At 31.1% G+C, this 26,829-nt stretch overlaps 1 protein-coding gene and 1 long non-coding RNA gene across 3 annotated transcripts; both read right to left on the reverse strand.

The window, feature by feature from the left end:
• Window positions 1-5,201: 5,201 nt before the first annotated feature.
• Window positions 5,202-10,189, reverse strand: LOC148959222 (uncharacterized). 2 transcript variants are annotated; one of them, XR_016144104.1, is made up of 4 exons: window positions 10,144-10,189; window positions 9,684-9,806; window positions 6,429-7,010; window positions 5,210-6,079 (listed from the first exon to the last, which is right to left on the reverse strand). It is a non-coding gene; the product is annotated as an uncharacterized LOC148959222 (long non-coding RNA). The 2 variants fall into 2 exon arrangements; XR_016144105.1 differs by lacking the exons at window positions 9,684-9,806; window positions 10,144-10,189 and adding an exon at window positions 7,360-7,574 and having other exon boundaries at window positions 5,202-6,079.
• A 9,209-nt stretch (window positions 10,190-19,398) lies between these two features.
• On the reverse strand, window positions 19,399-26,352 carry LOC148959223 (uncharacterized). Its single transcript, XM_089110816.1, has 5 exons — window positions 26,340-26,352; window positions 25,487-25,645; window positions 24,094-24,216; window positions 23,162-23,284; window positions 19,399-19,580 (listed from the first exon to the last, which is right to left on the reverse strand). The coding sequence occupies exons 1-5, from the start codon at window positions 26,350-26,352 to the stop codon at window positions 19,399-19,401; spliced, it is 600 nt and encodes a 199-aa protein (XP_088966942.1).
• Between the last annotated feature and the right edge of the window lie 477 nt (window positions 26,353-26,829).

Genomic DNA, 26,829 nt, shown 5'->3' on the forward strand with positions numbered 1-26,829 from the left:
AGCATTCGTCAACATCTAAGAACAAATATGAGATACACTTAAAAATTGCCACTGTAATCAAGAAACAAAGTTCTCATAACTCTATAAAAAACATACAAAATTAGGTTTTTAATATCATCGCAATTTAAAACCAGCATAAATTGCCTAGGAGATTCAGTATATAAAGAACATGATATTTTCCAGAAAATAAGGTATAACCCCAAGTTTATATATAGGAATACCTTATATGCAACTAAAAAAGACGAAAATTAACAAAGGACACATGGCCAATACGAAACAATTCCATGATGTTTTAAACAGACGTTCATAACTCATTTTTCTTTTTCAATTGTACACGTGACATTTTGTAAGAGTAGATACAAACCTGTACAATTTCTGCCATCTCCTACAAAACCACTATTACATGAACAAGTGTAGTTGCCAACTGTGTTTGTACAAGAGGCGTTTGAGTGACAAGTATGAGCATTGAGTAAGCATTCCTCAACATCTAAAAACAAATATGAAATACATTCAAAATGATATCACAATTACGAATTCTATAACAGGAATTAACAAAATAAAGTTTTCAACATCATGTCAATTAAAAAACAACATGTATTCGTCAAGAGAATCAATAAAGGAAAGAACAGAACATGTTTCTACAAAATAAGGTACAAAATCAACATTGAATAAAGGAATACCTTACAAGCATTAAAACCAACACGAAAATTACCAAAGGACACATGGGAAAAACAAAGCAATCCCAGGATTTTTTTAAACATATCTTCATAACAATTTTTTGTTCTGAAAGAGTTCACACGATACTTTCTTTAATAGAAACGAACCGTTACAATTTCTGCCATCTCCTACAAAACCACTTTTACATGAACAAGTGTAGTTGCCAACTGTGTTTGTACAAGACGCGTTAGAGTGACAAGTATGAGCATTGGTTGAGCATTCGTCAACATCTAAGAACAAATATGAGATACACTTAAAAATTGCCACTGTAATTAAGAAACAAACTTCTCATAACTCTATAAAAAAAACATACAAAATTAGGTTTTTAATATCATCGCAATTTAAAACCAGCATAAATTGCCTAGGAGATTCAGTATATAAAGAACATGATATTTTCCAGAAAATAAGGTATAATCCCAAGTTTATATATAGGAATACCTTATATGCAATTAAAAAAGACGAAAATTAGCAAAGGACACATGGCCAATACGAAACAATTCCATGATGTTTTAAACAGACGTTCATAACTCATTTTTCTTTTTCAATTGTACACGTGACATTTTGTAAGAGTAGATACAAACCTGTACAATTTCTGCCATCTCCTACAAAACCACTATTACATGAACAAGTGTAGTTGCCAACTGTGTTTGTACAAGACGCGTTTGAGTGACAAGTATGCGCGTTGGTTGAGCATTCGTCAACATCTAAAAAAAATATGAAATACAGTTAAAATGATATCACAATTACGAAATCTATAACAGGAATTAACAAAATAAAGTTTTCAACATCATGTCAATTAAAAAACAACATGTATTCGTCAAGAGAATCAATAAAGGAAAGAACAGAACATGTTTCTACAAAATAAGGTACAAAATCAATATTGAATAAAGGAATACCTTACAAGCATTAAAACCAACACGAAAATTACAAAAGGACACATGGGAAAAACAAAGCAATCCCAGGATTTTTTTAAACATATCTTCATAACAATTTTTTGTTCTGAAAGAGTTCACACGATACTTTCTTTAATAGAAACGAACCGTTACAATTTCTGCCATCTCCTACAAAACCACTATTACATGAACAAGTGTAGTTGCCAACTGTGTTTGTACAAGAGGCGTTTGAGTGACAAGTATGAGCATTGAGTAAGCATTCCTCAACATCTAAAAACAAATATGAAATACATTTAAAATGATATCACAATTACGAATTCTATAACAGGAATTAACAAAATAAAGTTTTCAACATCATGTCAATTAAAAAACAACATGTATTCGTCAAGAGAATCAATAAAGGAAAGAACAGAACATGTTTCTACAAAATAAGGTACAAAATCAACATTGAATAAAGGAATACCTTACAAGCATTAAAACCAACACGAAAATTACCAAAGGACACATGGGAAAAACAAAGCAATCCCAGGATTTTTTTAAACATATCTTCATAACAATTTGTTGTTCTGAAAGAGTTCACACGATACTTTCTTTAATAGAAACGAACCGTTACAATTTCTGCCATCTCCTACAAAACCACTTTTACATGAACAAGTGTAGTTGCCAACTGTGTTTGTACAAGACGCGTTAGAGTGACAAGTATGAGCATTGGTTGAGCATTCGTCAACATCTAAGAACAAATATGAGATACACTTAAAAATTGCCACTGTAATTAAGAAACAAAGTTCTCATAACTCTATAAAAAACATACAAAATTAGGTTTTTAATATCATCGCAATTTAAAACCAGCATAAATTGCCTAGGAGATTCAGTATATAAAGAACATGATATTTTCCAGAAAATAAGGTATAACCCCAAGTTTATATATAGGAATACCTTACATGCATTTAAAAAAGACGAAAATTAACAAAGGACACATGGCCAATACGAAACAATTCCATGATGTTTTAAACAGACGTTCATAACTCATTTTTCTTTTTCAATTGTACACGTGACATTTTGTAAGAGTAGATACAAACCTGTACAATTTCTGCCATCTCCTACAAAACCACTATTACATGAACAAGTGTAGTTGCCAACTGTGTTTGTACAAGACGCGTTAGAGTGACAAGTATGAGCATTGGTTGAGCATTCGTCAACATCTAAGAACAAATATGAGATACACTTAAAAATTGCCACTGTAATTAAGAAACAAAGTTCTCATAACTCTATAAAAAACATACAAAATTAGGTTTTTAATATCATCGCAATTTAAAACCAGCATAAATTGCCTAGGAGATTCAGTATATAAAGAACATGATATTTTCCAGAAAATAAGGTATAATCCCAAGTTTATATATAGGAATACCTTACATGCATTTAAAAAAGACGAAAATTAACAAAGGACACATGGCCAATACGAAACAATTCCATGATGTTTTAAACAGACGTTCATAACTCATTTTTCTTTTTCAATTGTACACGTGACATTTTGTAAGAGTAGATACAAACCTGTACAATTTCTGCCATCTCCTACAAAACCACTATTACATGAACAAGTGTAGTTGCCAACTGTGTTTGTACAAGAGGCGTTTGAGTGACAAGTATGAGCATTGAGTAAGCATTCCTCAACATCTAAAAACAAATATGAAATACATTTAAAATGATATCACAATTACGAATTCTATAACAGCAATTAACAAAATAAAGTTTTCAACATCATGTCAATTAAAAAACAACATGTATTCGTCAAGAAAATCAATAAAGGAAAGAACAGAACATGTTTCTACAAAATTAGGAACAAGATCAACATTAAATAAAGGAATACCTTACAAGCATTAAAACCAACACGAAAATTACCAAAGGACACATGGGAAAAACAAAGCGATCCCAGGATCATTTTAGACAGATCTTCATAACAATTTTTTGTTCTGAAAGAGTTCACACGATACTTTCTTTAATAGAAACGAACCGTTACAATTTCTGCCATCTCCTACAAAACCACTATTACATGAACAAGTGTAGTTGCCAACTGTGTTTGTACAAGACGCGTTAGAGTGACAAGTATGAGCATTGGTTGAGCATTCGTCAACATCTAAGAACAAATATGAGATACACTTAAAAATTGCCACTGTAATTAAGAAACAAAGTTCTCATAACTCTATAAAAAACATACAAAATTAGGTTTTTAATATCATCGCAATTTAAAACCAGCATAAATTGCCTAGGAGATTCAGTATATAAAGAACATGATATTTTCCAGAAAATAAGGTATAACCCCAAGTTTATATATAGGAATACCTTACATGCATTTAAAAAAGACGAAAATTAACAAAGGACACATGGCCAATACGAAACAATTCCATGATGTTTTAAACAGACGTTCATAACTCATTTTTCTTTTTCAATTGTACACGTGACATTTTGTAAGAGTAGATACAAACCTGTACAATTTCTGCCATCTCCTACAAAACCACTATTACATGAACAAGTGTAGTTGCCAACTGTGTTTGTACAAGACGCGTTAGAGTGACAAGTATGAGCATTGGTTGAGCATTCGTCAACATCTAAGAACAAATATGAGATACACTTAAAAATTGCCACTGTAATTAAGAAACAAAGTTCTCATAACTCTATAAAAAACATACAAAATTAGGTTTTTAATATCATCGCAATTTAAAACCAGCATAAATTGCCTAGGAGATTCAGTATATAAAGAACATGATATTTTCCAGAAAATAAGGTATAATCCCAAGTTTATATATAGGAATACCTTACATGCATTTAAAAAAGACGAAAATTAACAAAGGACACATGGCCAATACGAAACAATTCCATGATGTTTTAAACAGACGTTCATAACTCATTTTTCTTTTTCAATTGTACACGTGACATTTTGTAAGAGTAGATACAAACCTGTACAATTTCTGCCATCTCCTACAAAACCACTATTACATGAACAAGTGTAGTTGCCAACTGTGTTTGTACAAGAGGCGTTTGAGTGACAAGTATGAGCATTGAGTAAGCATTCCTCAACATCTAAAAACAAATATGAAATACATTTAAAATGATATCACAATTACGAATTCTATAACAGGAATTAACAAAATAAAGTTTTCAACATCATGTCAATTAAAAAACAACATGTATTCGTCAAGAGAATCAATAAAGGAAAGAACAGAACATGTTTCTACAAAATAAGGTACAAAATCAACATTGAATAAAGGAATACCTTACAAGCATTAAAACCAACACGAAAATTACCAAAGGACACATGGGAAAAACAAAGCAATCCCAGGATTTTTTTAAACATATCTTCATAACAATTTTTTGTTCTGAAAGAGTTCACACGATACTTTCTTTAATAGAAACGAACCGTTACAATTTCTGCCATCTCCTACAAAACCACTATTACATGAACAAGTGTAGTTGCCAACTGTGTTTGTACAAGACGCGTTTGAGTGACAAGTATGAGAATTGGTTGAGCATTCGTCAACATCTAAAAACAAATATGAGATACACTTAAAAATTGCCATTGTAGAAAAGAAACAAACTTTTCATAACTCTATAAAAAACATACAAAATTAGGTTTTTAATATCATCTCAATTTAAAACCAGCATAAATTGCCTAGGAGATTCAGTATATAAAGAACATGATATTTTCCAGAAAATAAGGTATAATCCAAAGTTTATATATAGGAATACCTTATATGCAATTAAAAAAGACGAAAATTAACAAAGGACACATGGGCAACACGAAACAATGCCATGATTTTTTAAACAGACGTTTATAAATCGTTTTTGTTCTTTAATTGTACAAGTCACATTTTGTAAGAGTAGATACAGACCTGTACAATTTCTGCCATCTCCTACAAAACCACTATTACATGAACAAGTGTAGTTGCCAACTGTGTTTGTACAAGACGCGTTTGAGTGACAAGTATGCGCGTTGGTTGAGCATTCGTCAACATCTAAAAAAAATATGAAATACAGTTAAAATGATATCACAATTACGAAATCTATAACAGGAATTACCAAAATAAAGTTTTCAACATCATGTCAATTAAAAAACAACATGTATTCGTCAGGAGAGTCAGTAAAGGAAAGAACAGAACATGTTTCAAAAAAATTAGGTACAAAATCAACATTGAATAAAGGAATACCTTACAAGCATTAAAACCAACACGAAAATTACCAAAGGACACATTGGAAAAACAAAGCAATCCCAGGATTTTTTTAAACAGATCTTCATAACAATTTTTTGTTCTGAAAGATTTCACACGATACTTTCTTTAATAGAAACGAACCGTTACAATTTCTGCCATCTCCTACAAAACCACTATTACATGAACAAGTGTAGTTGCCAACTGTGTTTGTACAAGACGCGTTTGAGTGACAAGTATGAGAACTGGTTGAGCATTCGTCAACATCTAAAAACAAATATGAGATACACTTAAAAATTGCCATTGTAATTAAGAAACAAACTTTTCATAACTCTATAAAAAACATACAAAATTAGGTTTTTAATATCATCTCAATTTAAAACCAGCATAAATTGCCTAGGAGATTCAGTATATAAAGAACATGATATTTTCCAGAAAATAAGGTATAATCCCAAGTTTATATATAGGAATACCTTATATGCAATTAAAAAAGACGAAAATTAACAAAGGACACATGGGCAACACGAAACAATGCCATGATTTTTTAAACAGACGTTTATAAATCGTTTTTGTTCTTTAATTGTACAAGTCACATTTTGTAAGAGTAGATACAGACCTGTACAATTTCTGCCATCTCCTACAAAACCACTATTACATGAACAAGTGTAGTTGCCAACTGTGTTTGTACAAGACGCGTTTGAGTGACAAGTATGCGCGTTGGTTGAGCATTCGTCAACATCTAAAAAAAAAATGAAATACAGTTAAAATGATATCACAATTACGAAATCTATAACAGGAATTACCAAAATAAAGTTTTCAACATCATGTCAATTAAAAAACAACATGTATTCGTCAGGAGAGTCAGTAAAGGAAAGAACAGAACATGTTTCAAAAAAATTAGGTACAAAATCAACATTGAATAAAGGAATACCTTACAAGCATTAAAACCAACACGAAAATTACCAAAGGACACATTGGAAAAACAAAGCAATCCCAGGATTTTTTTAAACAGATCTTCATAACAATTTTTTGTTCTGAAAGATTTCACACGATACTTTCTTTAATAGAAACGAACCGTTACAATTTCTGCCATCTCCTACAAAACCACTATTACATGAACAAGTGTAGTTGCCAACTGTGTTTGTACAAGACGCGTTTGAGTGACAAGTATGAGAACTGGTTGAGCATTCGTCAACATCTAAAAACAAATATGAGATACACTTAAAAATTGCCATTGTAATTAAGAAACAAACTTTTCATAACTCTATAAAAAACATACAAAATTAGGTTTTTAATATCATCTCAATTTAAAACCAGCATAAATTGCCTAGGAGATTCAGTATATAAAGAACATGATATTTTCCAGAAAATAAGGTATAATCCCAAGTTTATATATAGGAATACCTTATATGCAATTAAAAAAGACGAAAATTAACAAAGGACACATGGGCAACACGAAACAATGCCATGATTTTTTAAACAGACGTTTATAAATCGTTTTTGTTCTTTAATTGTACAAGTCACATTTTGTAAGAGTAGATACAGACCTGTACAATTTCTGCCATCTCCTACAAAACCACTATTACATGAACAAGTGTAGTTGCCAACTGTGTTTGTACAAGACGCGTTTGAGTGACAAGTATGCGCGTTGGTTGAGCATTCGTCAACATCTAAAAAAAAAATGAAATACAGTTAAAATGATATCACAATTACGAAATCTATAACAGGAATTACCAAAATAAAGTTTTCAACATCATGTCAATTAAAAAACAACATGTATTCGTCAAGAGAATCAATAAAGGAAAGAACAGAACATGTTTCTACAAAATAAGGTACAAAATCAACATTGAATAAAGGAATACCTTACAAGCATTAAAACCAACACGAAAATTACCAAAGGACACATGGGAAAAACAAAGCAATCCCAGGATTTTTTTAAACAGATCTTCATAACAATTTTTTGTTCTGAAAGAGTTCACACGATACTTTCTTTAAAAGAAACGAACCGTTACAATTTCTGCCATCTCCTACAAAACCACTTTTACATGAACAAGTGTAGTTGCCAACTGTGTTTGTACAAGACGCGTTAGAGTGACAAGTATGAGCATTGGTTGAGCATTCGTCAACATCTAAGAACAAATATGAGATACACTTAAAAATTGCCACTGTAATTAAGAAACAAACTTCTCATAACTCTATAAAAAACATACAAAATTAGGTTTTTAATATCATCGCAATTTAAAACCAGCATAAATTGCCTAGGAGATTCAGTATATAAAGAACATGATATTTTCCAGAAAATAAGGTATAACCCCAAGTTTATATATAGGAATACCTTATATGCAATTAAAAAAGCGAAATTTAACAAAGGACACATGGCCAATACGAAACAATTCCATGATGTTTTAAACAGACGTTCATAACTCATTTTTCTTTTTCAATTGTACACGTGACATTTTGTAAGAGTAGATACAAACCTGTACAATTTCTGCCATCTCCTACAAAACCACTATTACATGAACAAGTGTAGTTGCCAACTGTGTTTGTACAAGAGGCGTTTGAGTGACAAGTATGAGCATTGAGTAAGCATTCCTCAACATCTAAAAACAAATATGAAATACATTCAAAATGATATCACAATTACGAATTCTATAACAGCAATTAACAAAATAAAGTTTTCAACATCATGTCAATTAAAAAACAACATGTATTCGTCAAGAGAATCAATAAAGGAAAGAACAGAACATGTTTCTACAAAATAAGGTACAAAATCAACATTGAATAAAGGAATACCTTACAAGCATTAAAACCAACACGAAAATTACCAAAGGACACATGGGAAAAACAAAGCAATCCCAGGATTTTTTTAAACATATCTTCATAACAATTTTTTGTTCTGAAAGAGTTCACACGATACTTTCTTTAATAGAAACGAACCGTTACAATTTCTGCCATCTCCTACAAAACCACTTTTACATGAACAAGTGTAGTTGCCAACTGTGTTTGTACAAGAGGCGTTTGAGTGACAAGTATGAGCATTGAGTAAGCATTCCTCAACATCTAAAAACAAATATGAAATACATTCAAAATGATATCACAATTACGAATTCTATAACAGGAATTAACAAAATAAAGTTTTCAACATCATGTCAATTAAAAAACAACATGTATTCGTCAAGAGAATCAATAAAGGAAAGAACAGAACATGTTTCTACAAAATAAGGTACAAAATCAACATTGAATAAAGAAATACCTTACAAGCATTAAAACCAACACGAAAATTACCAAAGGACACATGGGAAAAACAAAGCAATCCCAGGATTTTTTTAAACATATCTTCATAACAATTTTTTGTTCTGAAAGAGTTCACACGATACTTTCTTTAATAGAAACGAACCGTTACAATTTCTGCCATCTCCTACAAAACCACTTTTACATGAACAAGTGTAGTTGCCAACTGTGTTTGTACAAGACGCGTTAGAGTGACAAGTATGAGCATTGGTTGAGCATTCGTCAACATCTAAGAACAAATATGAGATACACTTAAAAATTGCCACTGTAATTAAGAAACAAACTTTTCATAACTCTATAAAAAAAACATACAAAATTAGGTTTTTAATATCATCGCAATTAAAAACCAGCATAAATTGCCTAGGAGATTCAGTATATAAAGAACATGATATTTTCCAGAAAAAAAGGTATAATCCCAAGTTTATAGATAGGAATACCTTACATGCATTTAAAAAAGACGAAAATTGACAAAGGACACATGGCCAATACGAAACAATTCCATGATGTTTTAAACAGACGTTCATAACTCATTTTTCTTTTTCAATTGTACACGTGACATTTTGTAATAGTAGATACAAACCTGTACAATTTCTCCCGTCACCTACAAAACCACTATTACATGAACAAGTGTAGTTGCCAACTGTGTTTGTACAAGAGGCGTTTGAGTGACAAGTATGAGCATTGAGTAAGCATTCCTCAACATCTAAAAACAAATATGAAATACATTTAAAATGATATCACAATTACGAATTCTATAACAGCAATTAACAAACTAAAGTTTTCAACATCATGTCAATTAAAAAACAACATGTATTCGTCAAGAGAATCAATAAAGGAAGGAACAGAACATGTTTCTACAAAATAAGGTACAAAATCAACATTGAATAAAGGAATACCTTACAAGCATTAAAACCAACACGAAAATTACCAAAGGACACATGGGAAAAACAAAGCAATCCCAGGATTTTTTTAAACAGATCTTCATAACAATTTTTTGTTCTGAAAGAGTTCACACGATACTTTCTTTAATAGAAACGAACCGTTACAATTTCTGCCATCTCCTACAAAACCACCATTACATGAACAAGTGTAGTTGCCAACTGTGTTTGTACAAGAGGCGTTTGAGTGACAAGTATGAGCATTGAGTAAGCATTCCTCAACATCTAAAAACAAATATGAAATACATTCAAAATGATATCACAATTACGAATTCTATAACAGGAATTAACAAAATAAAGTTTTCAACATTATGTCAATTAAAAAACAACATGTATTCGTCAAGAGAATCAATAAAGGAAAGAACAGAACATGTTTCTACAAAAGAAGGTACAAAATCAACATTGAATAAAGAAATACCTTACAAGCATTAAAACCAACACGAAAATTACCAAAGGACACATGGGAAAAACAAAGCAATCCCAGGATTTTTTTAAACATATCTTCATAACAATTTTTTGTTTATAAAGAGTTCACACGATACTTTCTTTAATAGAAACGAACCGTTACAATTTCTGCCATCTCCTACAAAACCACTTTTACATGAACAAGTGTAGTTGCCAACTGTGTTTGTACAAGACGCGTTAGAGTGACAAGTATGAGCATTGGTTGAGCATTCGTCAACATCTAAGAACAAATATGAGATACACTTAAAAATTGCCACTGTAATTAAGAAACAAACTTTTCATCACTCTATAAAAAAAACATACAAAATTAGGTTTTTAGTATCATCGCAATTTAAAACCAGCATAAATTGCCTAGGAGATTCAGTATATAAAGAACATGATATTTTCCAGAAAAAAAGGTATAATCCCAAGTTTATATATAGGAATACCTTACATGCATTTAAAAAAGACGAAAATTAACAAAGGACACATGGCCAATACGAAACAATTCCATGATGTTTTAAACAGACGTTCATAACTCATTTTTCTTTTTCACTTGTACACGTGACATTTTGTAATAGTAGATACAAACCTGTACAATTTCTCCCGTCACCTACAAAACCACTATTACATGAACAAGTGTAGTTGCCAACTGTGTTTGTACAAGAGGCGTTTGAGTGACAAGTATGAGCATTGAGTAAGCATTCCTCAACATCTAAAAACAAATATGAAATACATTTAAAATGATATCACAATTACGAATTCTATAACAGGAATTAACAAAATAAAGTTTTCAACATCATGTCAATTAAAAAACAACATGTATTCGTCAAGAGAATCAATAAAGGAAAGAACAGAACATGTTTCTACAAAATAAGGTACAAAATCAACATTGAATAAAGGAATACCTTACAAGCATTAAAACCAACACGAAAATTACCAAAGGACACATGGGAAAAACAAAGCAATCCCAGGATTTTTTTAAACATATCTTCATAACAATTTTTTGTTCTGAAAGAGTTCACACGATACTTTCTTTAATAGAAACGAACCGTTACAATTTCTGCCATCTCCTACAAAACCACTTTTACATGAACAAGTGTAGTTGCCAACTGTGTTTGTACAAGACGCGTTAGAGTGACAAGTATGAGCATTGGTTGAGCATTCGTCAACATCTAAGAACAAATATGAGATACACTTAAAAATTGCCACTGTAATTAAGAAACAAACTTCTCATAACTCTATAAAAAAAACATACAAAATTAGGTTTTTAATATCATCGCAATTTAAAACCAGCATAAATTGCCTAGGAGATTCAGTATATAAAGAACATGATATTTTCCAGAAAATAAGGTATAACCCCAAGTTTATATATAGGAATACCTTATATGCAATTAAAAAGACGAAAATGAACAAAGGACACATGGCCAATACGAAACAATTCCATGATGTTTTAAACAGACGTTCATAACTCATTTTTCTTTTTCAATTGTAGACGTGACATTTTGTAAGAGTAGATACAAACCTGTACAATTTCTGCCATCTCCTACAAAACCACTATTACATGAACAAGTGTAGTTGCCAACTGTGTTTGTACAAGAGGCGTTTGAGTGACAAGTATGAGCATTGAGTAAGCATTCCTCAACATCTAAAAACAAATATGAAATACATTTAAAATGATATCACAATTACGAATTCTATAACAGGAATTAACAAAATAAAGTTTTCAACATCATGTCAATTAAAAAACAACATGTATTCGTCAAGAGAATCAATAAAGGAAAGAACAGAACATGTTTCTACAAAATAAGGTACAAAATCAACATTGAATAAAGGAATACCTTACAAGCATTAAAACCAACACGAAAATTACCAAAGGACACATGGGAAAAACAAAGCAATCCCAGGATTTTTTTAAACATATCTTCATAACAATTTTTTGTTCATAAAGAGTTCACACGATACTTTCTTTAATAGAAACGAACCGTTACAATTTCTGCCATCTCCTACAAAACCACTTTTACATGAACAAGTGTAGTTGCCAACTGTGTTTGTACAAGACGCGTTAGAGTGACAAGTATGAGCATTGGTTGAGCATTCGTCAACATCTAAGAACAAATATGAGATACACTTAAAAATTGCCACTGTAATTAAGAAACAAACTTCTCATAACTCTATAAAAAAACATACAAAATTAGGTTTTTAATATCATCGCAATTTAAAACCAGCATAAATTGCCTAGGAGATTCAGTATATAAAGAACATGATATTTTCCAGAAAATAAGGTATAATCCCAAGTTTATATATAGGAATACCTTATATGCAATTAAAAAAGACGAAAATTAACAAAGGACACATGGCCAATACGAAACAATTCCATGATGTTTTAAACAGACGTTCATAACTCATTTTTCTTTTTCAATTGTACACGTGACATTTTGTAAGAGTAGATACAAACCTGTACAATTTCTGCCATCTCCTACAAAACCACTATTACATGAACAAGTGTAGTTGCCAACTGTGTTTGTACAAGAGGCGTTTGAGTGACAAGTATGAGCATTGAGTAAGCATTCCTCAACATCTAAAAACAAATATGAAATACATCTAAAATGATATCACAATTACGAATTCTATAACAGGAATTAACAAAATAAAGTTTTCAACATCATGTCAATTAAAAAACAACATGTATTCGTCAAGAGAATCAATAAAGGAAAGAACAGAACATGTTTCTACAAAATAAGGTACAAAATCAACATTGAATAAAGGAATACCTTACAAGCATTAAAACCAACACGAAAATTACCAAAGGACACATGGGAAAAACAAAGCAATCCCAGGATTTTTTTAAACATATCTTCATAACAATTTTTTGTTCTGAAAGAGTTCACACGATACTTTCTTTAATAGAAACGAACCGTTACAATTTCTGCCATCTCCTACAAAACCACTTTTACATGAACAAGTGTAGTTGCCAACTGTGTTTGTACAAGATGCGTTAGAGTGACAAGTATGAGCATTGGTTGAGCATTCGTCAACATCTAAGAACAAATATGAGATACACTTAAAAATTGCCACTGTAATTAAGAAACAAACTTCTCATAACTCTATAAAAAACATACAAAATTATGTTTTTAATATCATCGCAATTTAAAACCAGCATAAATTGCCTAGGAGATTCAGTATATAAAGAACATGATATTTTCCAGAAAATAAGGTATAACCCCAAGTTTATATATAGGAATACCTTATATGCAATTAAAAAAGACGAAAATTAACAAAGGACACATGGCCAATACGAAACAATTCCATGATGTTTTAAACAGACGTTCATAACTCATTTTTCTTTTTCAATTGTACACGTGACATTTTGTAAGAGTAGATACAAACCTGTACAATTTCTGCCATCTCCTACAAAACCACTATTACATGAACAAGTGTAGTTGCCAACTGTGTTTGTACAAGAGGCGTTTGAGTGACAAGTATGAGCATTGAGTAAGCATTCCTCAACATCTAAAAACAAATATGAAATACATTCAAAATGATATCACAATTACGAATTCTATAACAGGAATTAACAAAATAAAGTTTTCAACATCATGTCAATTAAAAAACAACATGTATTCGTCAAGAGAATCAATAAAGGAAAGAACAGAACATGTTTCTACAAAATAAGGTACAAAATCAACATTGAATAAAGGAATACCTTACAAGCATTAAAACCAACACGAAAATTACCAAAGGACACATGGGAAAAACAAAGCAATCCCAGGATTTTTTTAAACATATCTTCATAACAATTTTTTGTTCTGAAAGAGTTCACACGATACTTTCTTTAATAGAAACGAACCGTTACAATTTCTGCCATCTCCTACAAAACCACTTTTACATGAACAAGTGTAGTTGCCAACTGTGTTTGTACAAGAGGCGTTTGAGTGACAAGTATGAGCATTGAGTAAGCATTCCTCAACATCTAAAAACAAATATGAAATACATTCAAAATGATATCACAATTACGAATTCTATAACAGGAATTAACAAAATAAAGTTTTCAACATCATGTCAATTAAAAAACAACATGTATTCGTCAAGAGAATCAATAAAGGAAAGAACAGAACATGTTTCTACAAAATAAGGTACAAAATCAACATTGAATAAAGGAATACCTTACAAGCATTAAAACCAACACGAAAATTACCAAAGGACACATGGGAAAAACAAAGCAATCCCAGGATTTTTTTAAACATATCTTCATAACAATTTTTTGTTCATAAAGAGTTCACACGATACTTTCTTTAATAGAAACGAACCGTTACAATTTCTGCCATCTCCTACAAAACCACTTTTACATGAACAAGTGTAGTTGCCAACTGTGTTTGTACAAGACGCGTTAGAGTGACAAGTATGAGCATTGGTTGAGCATTCGTCAACATCTAAGAACAAATATGAGATACACTTAAAAATTGCCACTGTAATTAAGAAACAAACTTCTCATAACTCTATAAAAAAACATACAAAATTAGGTTTTTAATATCATCGCAATTTAAAACCAGCATAAATTGCCTAGGAGATTCAGTATATAAAGAACATGATATTTTCCAGAAAATAAGGTATAATCCCAAGTTTATATATAGGAATACCTTATATGCAATTAAAAAAGACGAAAATTAACAAAGGACACATGGCCAATACGAAACAATTCCATGATGTTTTAAACAGACGTTCATAACTCATTTTTCTTTTTCAATTGTACACGTGACATTTTGTAAGAGTAGATACAAACCTGTACAATTTCTGCCATCTCCTACAAAACCACTATTACATGAACAAGTGTAGTTGCCAACTGTGTTTGTACAAGAGGCGTTTGAGTGACAAGTATGAGCATTGAGTAAGCATTCCTCAACATCTAAAAACAAATATGAAATACATCTAAAATGATATCACAATTACGAATTCTATAACAGGAATTAACAAAATAAAGTTTTCAACATCATGTCAATTAAAAAACAACATGTATTCGTCAAGAGAATCAATAAAGGAAAGAACAGAACATGTTTCTACAAAATAAGGTACAAAATCAACATTGAATAAAGGAATACCTTACAAGCATTAAAACCAACACGAAAATTACCAAAGGACACATGGGAAAAACAAAGCAATCCCAGGATTTTTTTAAACATATCTTCATAACAATTTTTTGTTCTGAAAGAGTTCACACGATACTTTCTTTAATAGAAACGAACCGTTACAATTTCTGCCATCTCCTACAAAACCACTTTTACATGAACAAGTGTAGTTGCCAACTGTGTTTGTACAAGATGCGTTAGAGTGACAAGTATGAGCATTGGTTGAGCATTCGTCAACATCTAAGAACAAATATGAGATACACTTAAAAATTGCCACTGTAATTAAGAAACAAACTTCTCATAACTCTATAAAAAACATACAAAATTATGTTTTTAATATCATCGCAATTTAAAACCAGCATAAATTGCCTAGGAGATTCAGTATATAAAGAACATGATATTTTCCAGAAAATAAGGTATAACCCCAAGTTTATATATAGGAATACCTTATATGCAATTAAAAAAGACGAAAATTAACAAAGGACACATGGCCAATACGAAACAATTCCATGATGTTTTAAACAGACGTTCATAACTCATTTTTCTTTTTCAATTGTACACGTGACATTTTGTAAGAGTAGATACAAACCTGTACAATTTCTGCCATCTCCTACAAAACCACTATTACATGAACAAGTGTAGTTGCCAACTGTGTTTGTACAAGAGGCGTTTGAGTGACAAGTATGAGCATTGAGTAAGCATTCCTCAACATCTAAAAACAAATATGAAATACATTCAAAATGATATCACAATTACGAATTCTATAACAGGAATTAACAAAATAAAGTTTTCAACATCATGTCAATTAAAAAACAACATGTATTCGTCAAGAGAATCAATAAAGGAAAGAACAGAACATGTTTCTACAAAATAAGGTACAAAATCAACATTGAATAAAGGAATACCTTACAAGCATTAAAACCAACACGAAAATTACCAAAGGACACATGGGAAAAACAAAGCAATCCCAGGATTTTTTTAAACATATCTTCATAACAATTTTTTGTTCTGAAAGAGTTCACACGATACTTTCTTTAATAGAAACGAACCGTTACAATTTCTGCCATCTCCTACAAAACCACTTTTACATGAACAAGTGTAGTTGCCAACTGTGTTTGTACAAGATGCGTTAGAGTGACAAGTATGAGCATTGGTTGAGCATTCGTCAACATCTAAGAACAAATATGAGATACACTTAAAAATTGCCACTGTAATTAAGAAACAAACTTCTCATAACTCTATAAAAAACATACAAAATTATGTTTTTAATATCATCGCAATTTAAAACCAGCATAAATTGCCTAGGAGATTCAGTATATAAAGAACATGATATTTTCCAGAAAATAAGGTATAACCCCAAGTTTATATATAGGAATACCTTATATGCAATTAAAAAAGACGAAAATTAACAAAGGACACATGGCCAATACGAAACAATTCCATGATGTTTTAAACAGACGTTCATAACTCATTTTTCTTTTTCAATTGTACACGTGACATTTTGTAAGAGTAGATACAAACCTGTACAATTTCTGCCATCTCCTACAAAACCACTATTACATGAACAAGTGTAGTTGCCAACTGTGTTTGTACAAGAGGCGTTTGAGTGACAAGTATGAGCATTGAGTAAGCATTCCTCAACATCTAAAAACAAATATGAAATACATTCAAAATGATATCACAATTACGAATTCTATAACAGCAATTAACAAAATAAAGTTTTCAACATCATGTCAATTAAAAAACAACATGTATTCGTCAAGAGAATCAATAAAGGAAAGAACAGAACATGTTTCTACAAAATAAGGTACAAAATCAACATTGAATAAAGGAATACCTTACAAGCATTAAAACCAACACGAAAATTACCAAAGGACACATGGGAAAAACAAAGCAATCCCAGGATTTTTTTAAACATATCTTCATAACAATTTTTTGTTCTGAAAGAGTTCACACGATACTTTCTTTAATAGAAACGAACCGTTACAATTTCTGCCATCTCCTACAAAACCACTTTTACATGAACAAGTGTAGTTGCCAACTGTGTTTGTACAAGACGCGTTAGAGTGACAAGTATGAGCATTGGTTGAGCATTCGTCAACATCTAAGAACAAATATGAGATACACTTAAAAATTGCCACTGTAATTAAGAAACAAACTTTTCATAACTCTATAAAAAAAACATACAAAATTAGGTTTTTAATATCATCGCAATTTAAAACCAGCATAAATTGCCTAGGAGATTCAGTATATAAAGAACATGATATTTTCCAGAAAATAAGGTATAATCCCAAGTTTATATATAGGAATACCTTATATGCAATTAAAAAAGACGAAAATTAACAAAGGACACATGGCCAATACGAAACAATTCCATGATGTTTTAAACAGACGTTCATAACTCATTTTTCTTTTTCAATTGTACACGTGACATTTTGTAAGAGTAGATACAAACCTGTACAATTTCTGCCATCTCCTACAAAACCACTATTACATGAACAAGTGTAGTTGCCAACTGTGTTTGTACAAGAGGCGTTTGAGTGACAAGTATGAGCATTGAGTAAGCATTCCTCAACATCTAAAAACAAATATGAAATACATTTAAAATGATATCACAATTACGAATTATATAACAGGAATTAACAAAATAAAGTTTTCAACATCATGTCAATTAAAAAACAACATGTATTCGTCAAGAGAATCAATAAAGGAAAGAACAGAACATGTTTCTACAAAATAAGGTACAAAATCAACATTGAATAAAGGAATACCTTACAAGCATTAAAACCAACACGAAAATTACCAAAGGACACATGGGAAAAACAAAGCAATCCCAGGATTTTTTTAAACATATCTTCATAACAACTTTTTGTTCTGAAAGAGTTCACACAATACTTTCTTTAATAGAAACGAACCGTTACAATTTCTGCCATCTCCTACAAAACCACTTTTACATGAACAAGTGTAGTTGCCAACTGTGTTTGTACAAGATGCGTTAGAGTGACAAGTATGACCATTGGTTGAGCATTCGTCAACATCTAAGAACAAATATGAGATACACTTAAAAATTGCCACTGTAATTAAGAAACAAACTTCTCATAACTCTATAAAAAACATACAAAATTAGGTTTTTAATATCATCGCAATTTAAAACCAGCATAAATTGCCTAGGAGATTCAGTATATAAAGAACATGATATTTTCCAGAAAATAAGGTATAATCCCAAGTTTATATATAGGAATACCTTATATGCAATTAAAAAAGACGAAAATTAACAAAGGACACATGGGCAACACGAAACAATGCCATGATTTTTTAAACAGACGTTTATAAATCGTTTTTGTTCTTTAATTGTACAAGTCACATTTTGTAAGAGTAGATACAGACCTGTACAATTTCTGCCATCTCCTACAAAACCACTATTACATGAACAAGTGTAGTTGCCAACTGTGTTTGTACAAGACGCGTTTGAGTGACAAGTATGCGCGTTGGTTGAGCATTCGTCAACATCTAAAAAAAATATGAAATACAGTTAAAATGATATCACAATTACGAATTCTATAACAGGAATTAACAAAATAAAGTTTTCAACATCATGTCAATTAAAAAACAACATGTATTCGTCAAGAGAATCAATAAAGGAAAGAACAGAACATGTTTCTACAAAATAAGGTACAAAATCAACATTGAATAAAGGAATACCTTACAAGCATTAAAACCAACACGAAAATTACCAAAGGACACATGGGAAAAACAAAGCAATCCCAGGATTTTTTTAAACATATCTTCATAACAATTTTTTGTTCTGAAAGAGTTCACACGATACTTTCTTTAATAGAAACGAACCGTTACAATTTCTGCCATCTCCTACAAAACCACTTTTACATGAACAAGTGTAGTTGCCAACTGTGTTTGTACAAGACGCGTTTGAGTGACAAGTATGCGCGTTGATTGAGCATTCGTCAACATCTAAAAAAAATATGAAATACAGTTAAAATGATATCACAATTACGAAATCTATAACAGGAATTACCAAAATAAAGTTTTCAACATCATGTCAATTAAAAAACAACATGTATTCGTCAGGAGAGTCAGTAAAGGAAAGAACAGAACATGTTTCTACAAAATTAGGTACGAGATCAACATTAAATAAAGGAATACCTTACAAGCATTAAAACCAACACGAAAATTACCAAAGGACACATGGGAAAAACAAAGCGATCCCAGGATTTTTTTAAACAGATCTTCATAACAATTTTTTGTTCTGAAAGAGTTCACACGATACTTTCTTTAAAAGAAACGAACCGTTACAATTTCTGCCATCTCCTACAAAACCACTATTACATGAACAAGTGTAGTTGCCAACTGTGTTTGTACAAGAGGCGTTTGAGTGACAAGTATGAGCATTGAGTAAGCATTCCTCGACATCTAAAAACAAATATGAAATACATTTAAAATGATATCACAATTACGAATTCTATAACAGGAATTAACAAAATAAAGTTTTCAACATCATGTCAATTAAAAAACAACATGTATTCGTCAAGAGAATCAATAAAGGAAAGAACAGAACATGTTTCTACAAAATAAGGTACAAAATCAACATTGAATAAAGGAATACCTTACAAGCATTAAAACCAACACGAAAATTACCAAAGGACACATGGGAAAAAACAAAGCAATCCCAGGATTTTTTTAAACATATCTTCATAACAATTTTTTGTTCTGAAAGAGTTCACACGATACTTTCTTTAATAGAAACGAACCGTTACAATTTCTGCCATCTCCTACAAAACCACTTTTACATGAACAAGTGTAGTTGCCAACTGTGTTTGTACAAGACGCGTTAGAGTGACAAGTATGAGCATTGGTTGAGCATTCGTCAACATCTAAGAACAAATATGAGATACACTTAAAAATTGCCACTGTAATTAAGAAACAAAGTTCTCATAACTCTATAAAAAACATACAAAATTAGGTTTTTAATATCATCGCAATTTAAAACCAGCATAAATTGCCTAGGAGATTCAGTATATAAAGAACATGATATTTTCCAGAAAATAAGGTATAACCCCAAGTTTATATATAGGAATACCTTATATGCAATTAAAAAAGACGAAAATTAACAAAGGACACATGGCCAATACGAAACAATTCCATGATGTTTTAAACAGACGTTCATAACTCATTTTTCTTTTTCAATTGTACACGTGACATTTTGTAAGAGTAGATACAAACCTGTACAATTTCTGCCATCTCCTACAAAACCACTATTACATGAACAAGTGTAGTTGCCAACTGTGTTTGTACAAGAGGCGTTTGAGTGACAAGTATGAGCATTGAGTAAGCATTCCTCAACATCTAAAAACAAATATGAAATACATTCAAAATGATATCACAATTACGAATTCTATAACAGGAATTAACAAAATAAAGTTTTCAACATCATGTCAATTAAAAAACAACATGTATTCGTCAAGAGAATCAATAAAGGAAAGAACAGAACATGTTTCTACAAAATAAGGTACAAAATCAACATTGAATAAAGGAATACCTTACAAGCATTAAAACCAACACGAAAATCACCAAAGGACACATGGGAAAAACAAAGCAATCCCAGGATTTTTTTAAACATATCTTCATAACAATTTTTTGTTCTGAAAGAGTTCACACGATACTTTCTTTAATAGAAACGAACCGTTACAATTTCTGCCATCTCCTACAAAACCACTTTTACATGAACAAGTGTAGTTGCCAACTGTGTTTGTACAAGACGCGTTAGAGTGACAAGTATGAGCATTGGTTGAGCATTCGTCAACATCTAAGAACAAATATGAGATACACTTAAAAATTGCCACTGTAATTAAGAAACAAACTTCTCATAACTCTATAAAAAAACATACAAAATTAGGTTTTTAATATCATCGCAATTTAAAACCAGCATAAATTGCCTAGGAGATTCAGTATATAAAGAACATGATATTTTCCAGAAAATAAGGTATAATCCCAAGTTTATATATAGGAATACCTTATATGCAATTAAAAAAGACGAAAATTAGCAAAGGACACATGGCCAATACGAAACAATTCCATGATGTTTTAAACAGACGTTCATAACTCATTTTTCTTTTTCAATTGTACACGTGACATTTTGTAAGAGTAGATACAAACCTGTACAATTTCTGCCATCTCCTACAAAACCACTATTACATGAACAAGTGTAGTTGCCAACTGTGTTTGTACAAGACGCGTTTGAGTGACAAGTATGCGCGTTGGTTGAGCATTCGTCAACATCTAAAAAAAATATGAAATACAGTTAAAATGATATCACAATTACGAAATCTATAACAGGAATTACCAAAATAAAGTTTTCAACATCATGTCAATTAAAAAACAACATGTATTCGTCAGGAGAGTCAGTAAAGGAAAGAACAGAACATGTTTCTACAAAATTAGGTACGAGATCAACATTAAATAAAGGAATACCTTACAAGCATTAAAACCAACACGAAAATTACCAAAGGACACATGGGAAAAACAAAGCGATCCCAGGATTTTTTTAAACAGATCTTCATAACAATTTTTTGTTCTGAAAGAGTTCACACGATACTTTCTTTAAAAGAAACGAACCGTTACAATTTCTGCCATCTCCTACAAAACCACTATTACATGAACAAGTGTAGTTGCCAACTGTGTTTGTACAAGAGGCGTTTGAGTGACAAGTATGAGCATTGAGTAAGCATTCCTCAACATCTAAAAACAAATATGAAATACATTTAAAATGATATCACAATTACGAATTCTATAACAGGAATTAACAAAATAAAGTTTTCAATATCATGTCAATTAAAAAACAACATGTATTCGTCAAGAGAATCAATAAAGGAAAGAACAGAACATGTTTCTACAAAATAAGGTACAAAATCAACATTGAATAAAGGAATACCTTACAAGCATTAAAACCAACACGAAAATTACCAAAGGACACATGGGAAAAACAAAGCAATCCCAGGATTTTTTTAAACATATCTTCATAACAATTTTTTGTTCTGAAAGAGTTCACACGATACTTTCTTTAATAGAAACGAACCGTTACAATTTCTGCCATCTCCTACAAAACCACTATTACATGAACAAGTGTAGTTGCCAACTGTGTTTGTACAAGAGGCGTTTGAGTGACAAGTATGAGCATTGAGTAAGCATTCCTCAACATCTAAAAGCAAATATGAAATACATTTAAAATGATATCACAATTACGAATTCTATAACAGGAATTAACAAAATAAAGTTTTCAACATCATGTCAATTAAAAAACAACATGTATTCGTCAAGAGAATCAATAAAGGAAAGAACAGAACATGTTTCTACAAAATAAGGTACAAAATCAACATTGAATAAAGGAATACCTTACAAGCATTAAAACCAACACGAAAATTACCAAAGGACACATGGGAAAAACAAAGCAATCCCAGGATTTTTTTAAACATATCTTCATAACAATTTTTTGTTCTGAAAGAGTTCACACGATACTTTCTTTAATAGAAACGAACCGTTACAATTTCTGCCATCTCCTACAAAACCACTTTTACATGAACAAGTGTAGTTGCCAACTGTGTTTGTACAAGACGCGTTAGAGTGACAAGTATGAGCATTGGTTGAGCATTCGTCAACATCTAAGAACAAATATGAGATACACTTAAAAATTGCCACTGTAATTAAGAAACAAAGTTCTCATAACTCTATAAAAAACATACAAAATTAGGTTTTTAATATCATCGCAATTTAAAACCAGCATAAATTGCCTAGGAGATTCAGTATATAAAGAACATGATATTTTCCAGAAAATAAGGTATAACCCCAAGTTTATATATAGGAATACCTTATATGCAACTAAAAAAGACGAAAATTAACAAAGGACACATGGCCAATACGAAACAATTCCATGATGTTTTAAACAGACGTTCATAACTCATTTTTCTTTTTCAATTGTACACGTGACATTTTGTAAGAGTAGATACAAACCTGTACAATTTCTGCCATCTCCTACAAAACCACTATTACATGAACAAGTGTAGTTGCCAACTGTGTTTGTACAAGAGGCGTTTGAGTGACAAGTATGAGCATTGAGTAAGCATTCCTCAACATCTAAAAACAAATATGAAATACATTCAAAATGATATCACAATTACGAATTCTATAACAGGAATTAACAAAATAAAGTTTTCAACATCATGTCAATTAAAAAACAACATGTATTCGTCAAGAGAATCAATAAAGGAAAGAACAGAACATGTTTCTACAAAATAAGGTACAAAATCAACATTGAATAAAGGAATACCTTACAAGCATTAAAACCAACACGAAAATTACCAAAGGACACATGGGAAAAACAAAGCAATCCCAGGATTTTTTTAAACATATCTTCATAACAATTTTTTGTTCTGAAAGAGTTCACACGATACTTTCTTTAATAGAAACGAACCGTTACAATTTCTGCCATCTCCTACAAAACCACTTTTACATGAACAAGTGTAGTTGCCAACTGTGTTTGTACAAGACGCGTTAGAGTGACAAGTATGAGCATTGGTTGAGCATTCGTCAACATCTAAGAACAAATATGAGATACACTTAAAAATTGCCACTGTAATTAAGAAACAAACTTCTCATAACTCTATAAAAAAAACATACAAAATTAGGTTTTTAATATCATCGCAATTTAAAACCAGCATAAATTGCCTAGGAGATTCAGTATATAAAGAACATGATATTTTCCAGAAAATAAGGTATAATCCCAAGTTTATATATAGGAATACCTTATATGCAATTAAAAAAGACGAAAATTAGCAAAGGACACATGGCCAATACGAAACAATTCCATGATGTTTTAAACAGACGTTCATAACTCATTTTTCTTTTTCAATTGTACACGTGACATTTTGTAAGAGTAGATACAAACCTGTACAATTTCTGCCATCTCCTACAAAACCACTATTACATGAACAAGTGTAGTTGCCAACTGTGTTTGTACAAGACGCGTTTGAGTGACAAGTATGCGCGTTGGTTGAGCATTCGTCAACATCTAAAAAAAATATGAAATACAGTTAAAATGATATCACAATTACGAAATCTATAACAGGAATTAACAAAATAAAGTTTTCAACATCATGTCAATTAAAAAACAACATGTATTCGTCAAGAGAATCAATAAAGGAAAGAACAGAACATGTTTCTACAAAATAAGGTACAAAATCAATATTGAATAAAGGAATACCTTACAAGCATTAAAACCAACACGAAAATTACAAAAGGACACATGGGAAAAACAAAGCAATCCCAGGATTTTTTTAAACATATCTTCATAACAATTTTTTGTTCTGAAAGAGTTCACACGATACTTTCTTTAATAGAAACGAACCGTTACAATTTCTGCCATCTCCTACAAAACCACTATTACATGAACAAGTGTAGTTGCCAACTGTGTTTGTACAAGAGGCGTTTGAGTGACAAGTATGAGCATTGAGTAAGCATTCCTCAACATCTAAAAACAAATATGAAATACATTTAAAATGATATCACAATTACGAATTCTATAACAGGAATTAACAAAATAAAGTTTTCAACATCATGTCAATTAAAAAACAACATGTATTCGTCAAGAGAATCAATAAAGGAAAGAACAGAACATGTTTCTACAAAATAAGGTACAAAATCAACATTGAATAAAGGAATACCTTACAAGCATTAAAACCAACACGAAAATTACCAAAGGACACATGGGAAAAACAAAGCAATCCCAGGATTTTTTTAAACATATCTTCATAACAATTTGTTGTTCTGAAAGAGTTCACACGATACTTTCTTTAATAGAAACGAACCGTTACAATTTCTGCCATCTCCTACAAAACCACTTTTACATGAACAAGTGTAGTTGCCAACTGTGTTTGTACAAGACGCGTTAGAGTGACAAGTATGAGCATTGGTTGAGCATTCGTCAACATCTAAGAACAAATATGAGATACACTTAAAAATTGCCACTGTAATTAAGAAACAAAGTTCTCATAACTCTATAAAAAACATACAAAATTAGGTTTTTAATATCATCGCAATTTAAAACCAGCATAAATTGCCTAGGAGATTCAGTATATAAAGAACATGATATTTTCCAGAAAATAAGGTATAACCCCAAGTTTATATATAGGAATACCTTACATGCATTTAAAAAAGACGAAAATTAACAAAGGACACATGGCCAATACGAAACAATTCCATGATGTTTTAAACAGACGTTCATAACTCATTTTTCTTTTTCAATTGTACACGTGACATTTTGTAAGAGTAGATACAAACCTGTACAATTTCTGCCATCTCCTACAAAACCACTATTACATGAACAAGTGTAGTTGCCAACTGTGTTTGTACAAGACGCGTTAGAGTGACAAGTATGAGCATTGGTTGAGCATTCGTCAACATCTAAGAACAAATATGAGATACACTTAAAAATTGCCACTGTAATTAAGAAACAAAGTTCTCATAACTCTATAAAAAACATACAAAATTAGGTTTTTAATATCATCGCAATTTAAAACCAGCATAAATTGCCTAGGAGATTCAGTATATAAAGAACATGATATTTTCCAGAAAATAAGGTATAATCCCAAGTTTATATATAGGAATACCTTACATGCATTTAAAAAAGACGAAAATTAACAAAGGACACATGGCCAATACGAAACAATTCCATGATGTTTTAAACAGACGTTCATAACTCATTTTTCTTTTTCAATTGTACACGTGACATTTTGTAAGAGTAGATACAAACCTGTACAATTTCTGCCATCTCCTACAAAACCACTATTACATGAACAAGTGTAGTTGCCAACTGTGTTTGTACAAGAGGCGTTTGAGTGACAAGTATGAGCATTGAGTAAGCATTCCTCAACATCTAAAAACAAATATGAAATACATTTAAAATGATATCACAATTACGAATTCTATAACAGCAATTAACAAAATAAAGTTTTCAACATCATGTCAATTAAAAAACAACATGTATTCGTCAAGAAAATCAATAAAGGAAAGAACAGAACATGTTTCTACAAAATTAGGAACAAGATCAACATTAAATAAAGGAATACCTTACAAGCATTAAAACCAACACGAAAATTACCAAAGGACACATGGGAAAAACAAAGCGATCCCAGGATCATTTTAGACAGAT

Source organism: Rhopilema esculentum, chromosome 10 (assembly GCF_057945365.1).
Source record: "Rhopilema esculentum isolate cy_ngs chromosome 10, ASM5794536v1, whole genome shotgun sequence".
NCBI classification, from domain to species: Eukaryota; Metazoa; Cnidaria; class Scyphozoa; order Rhizostomeae; family Rhizostomatidae; genus Rhopilema; species Rhopilema esculentum.

Bases quoted from the DNA above. Each gene is read 5' to 3' on its own strand.
- LOC148959223 (XM_089110816.1), bottom strand. The intron at 24,217-25,486 runs GTTCGTTTCTAT...ATTTGTTCTTAG, and splicing joins AGATGGCAGAAATTGTAACG to ATGTTGACGAATGCTCAACC. The intron at 19,581-23,161 runs GTTCGTTTCTAT...TATTTTTTTTAG, and splicing joins AGATGGCAGAAATTGTAACG to ATGTTGACGAATGCTCAATC.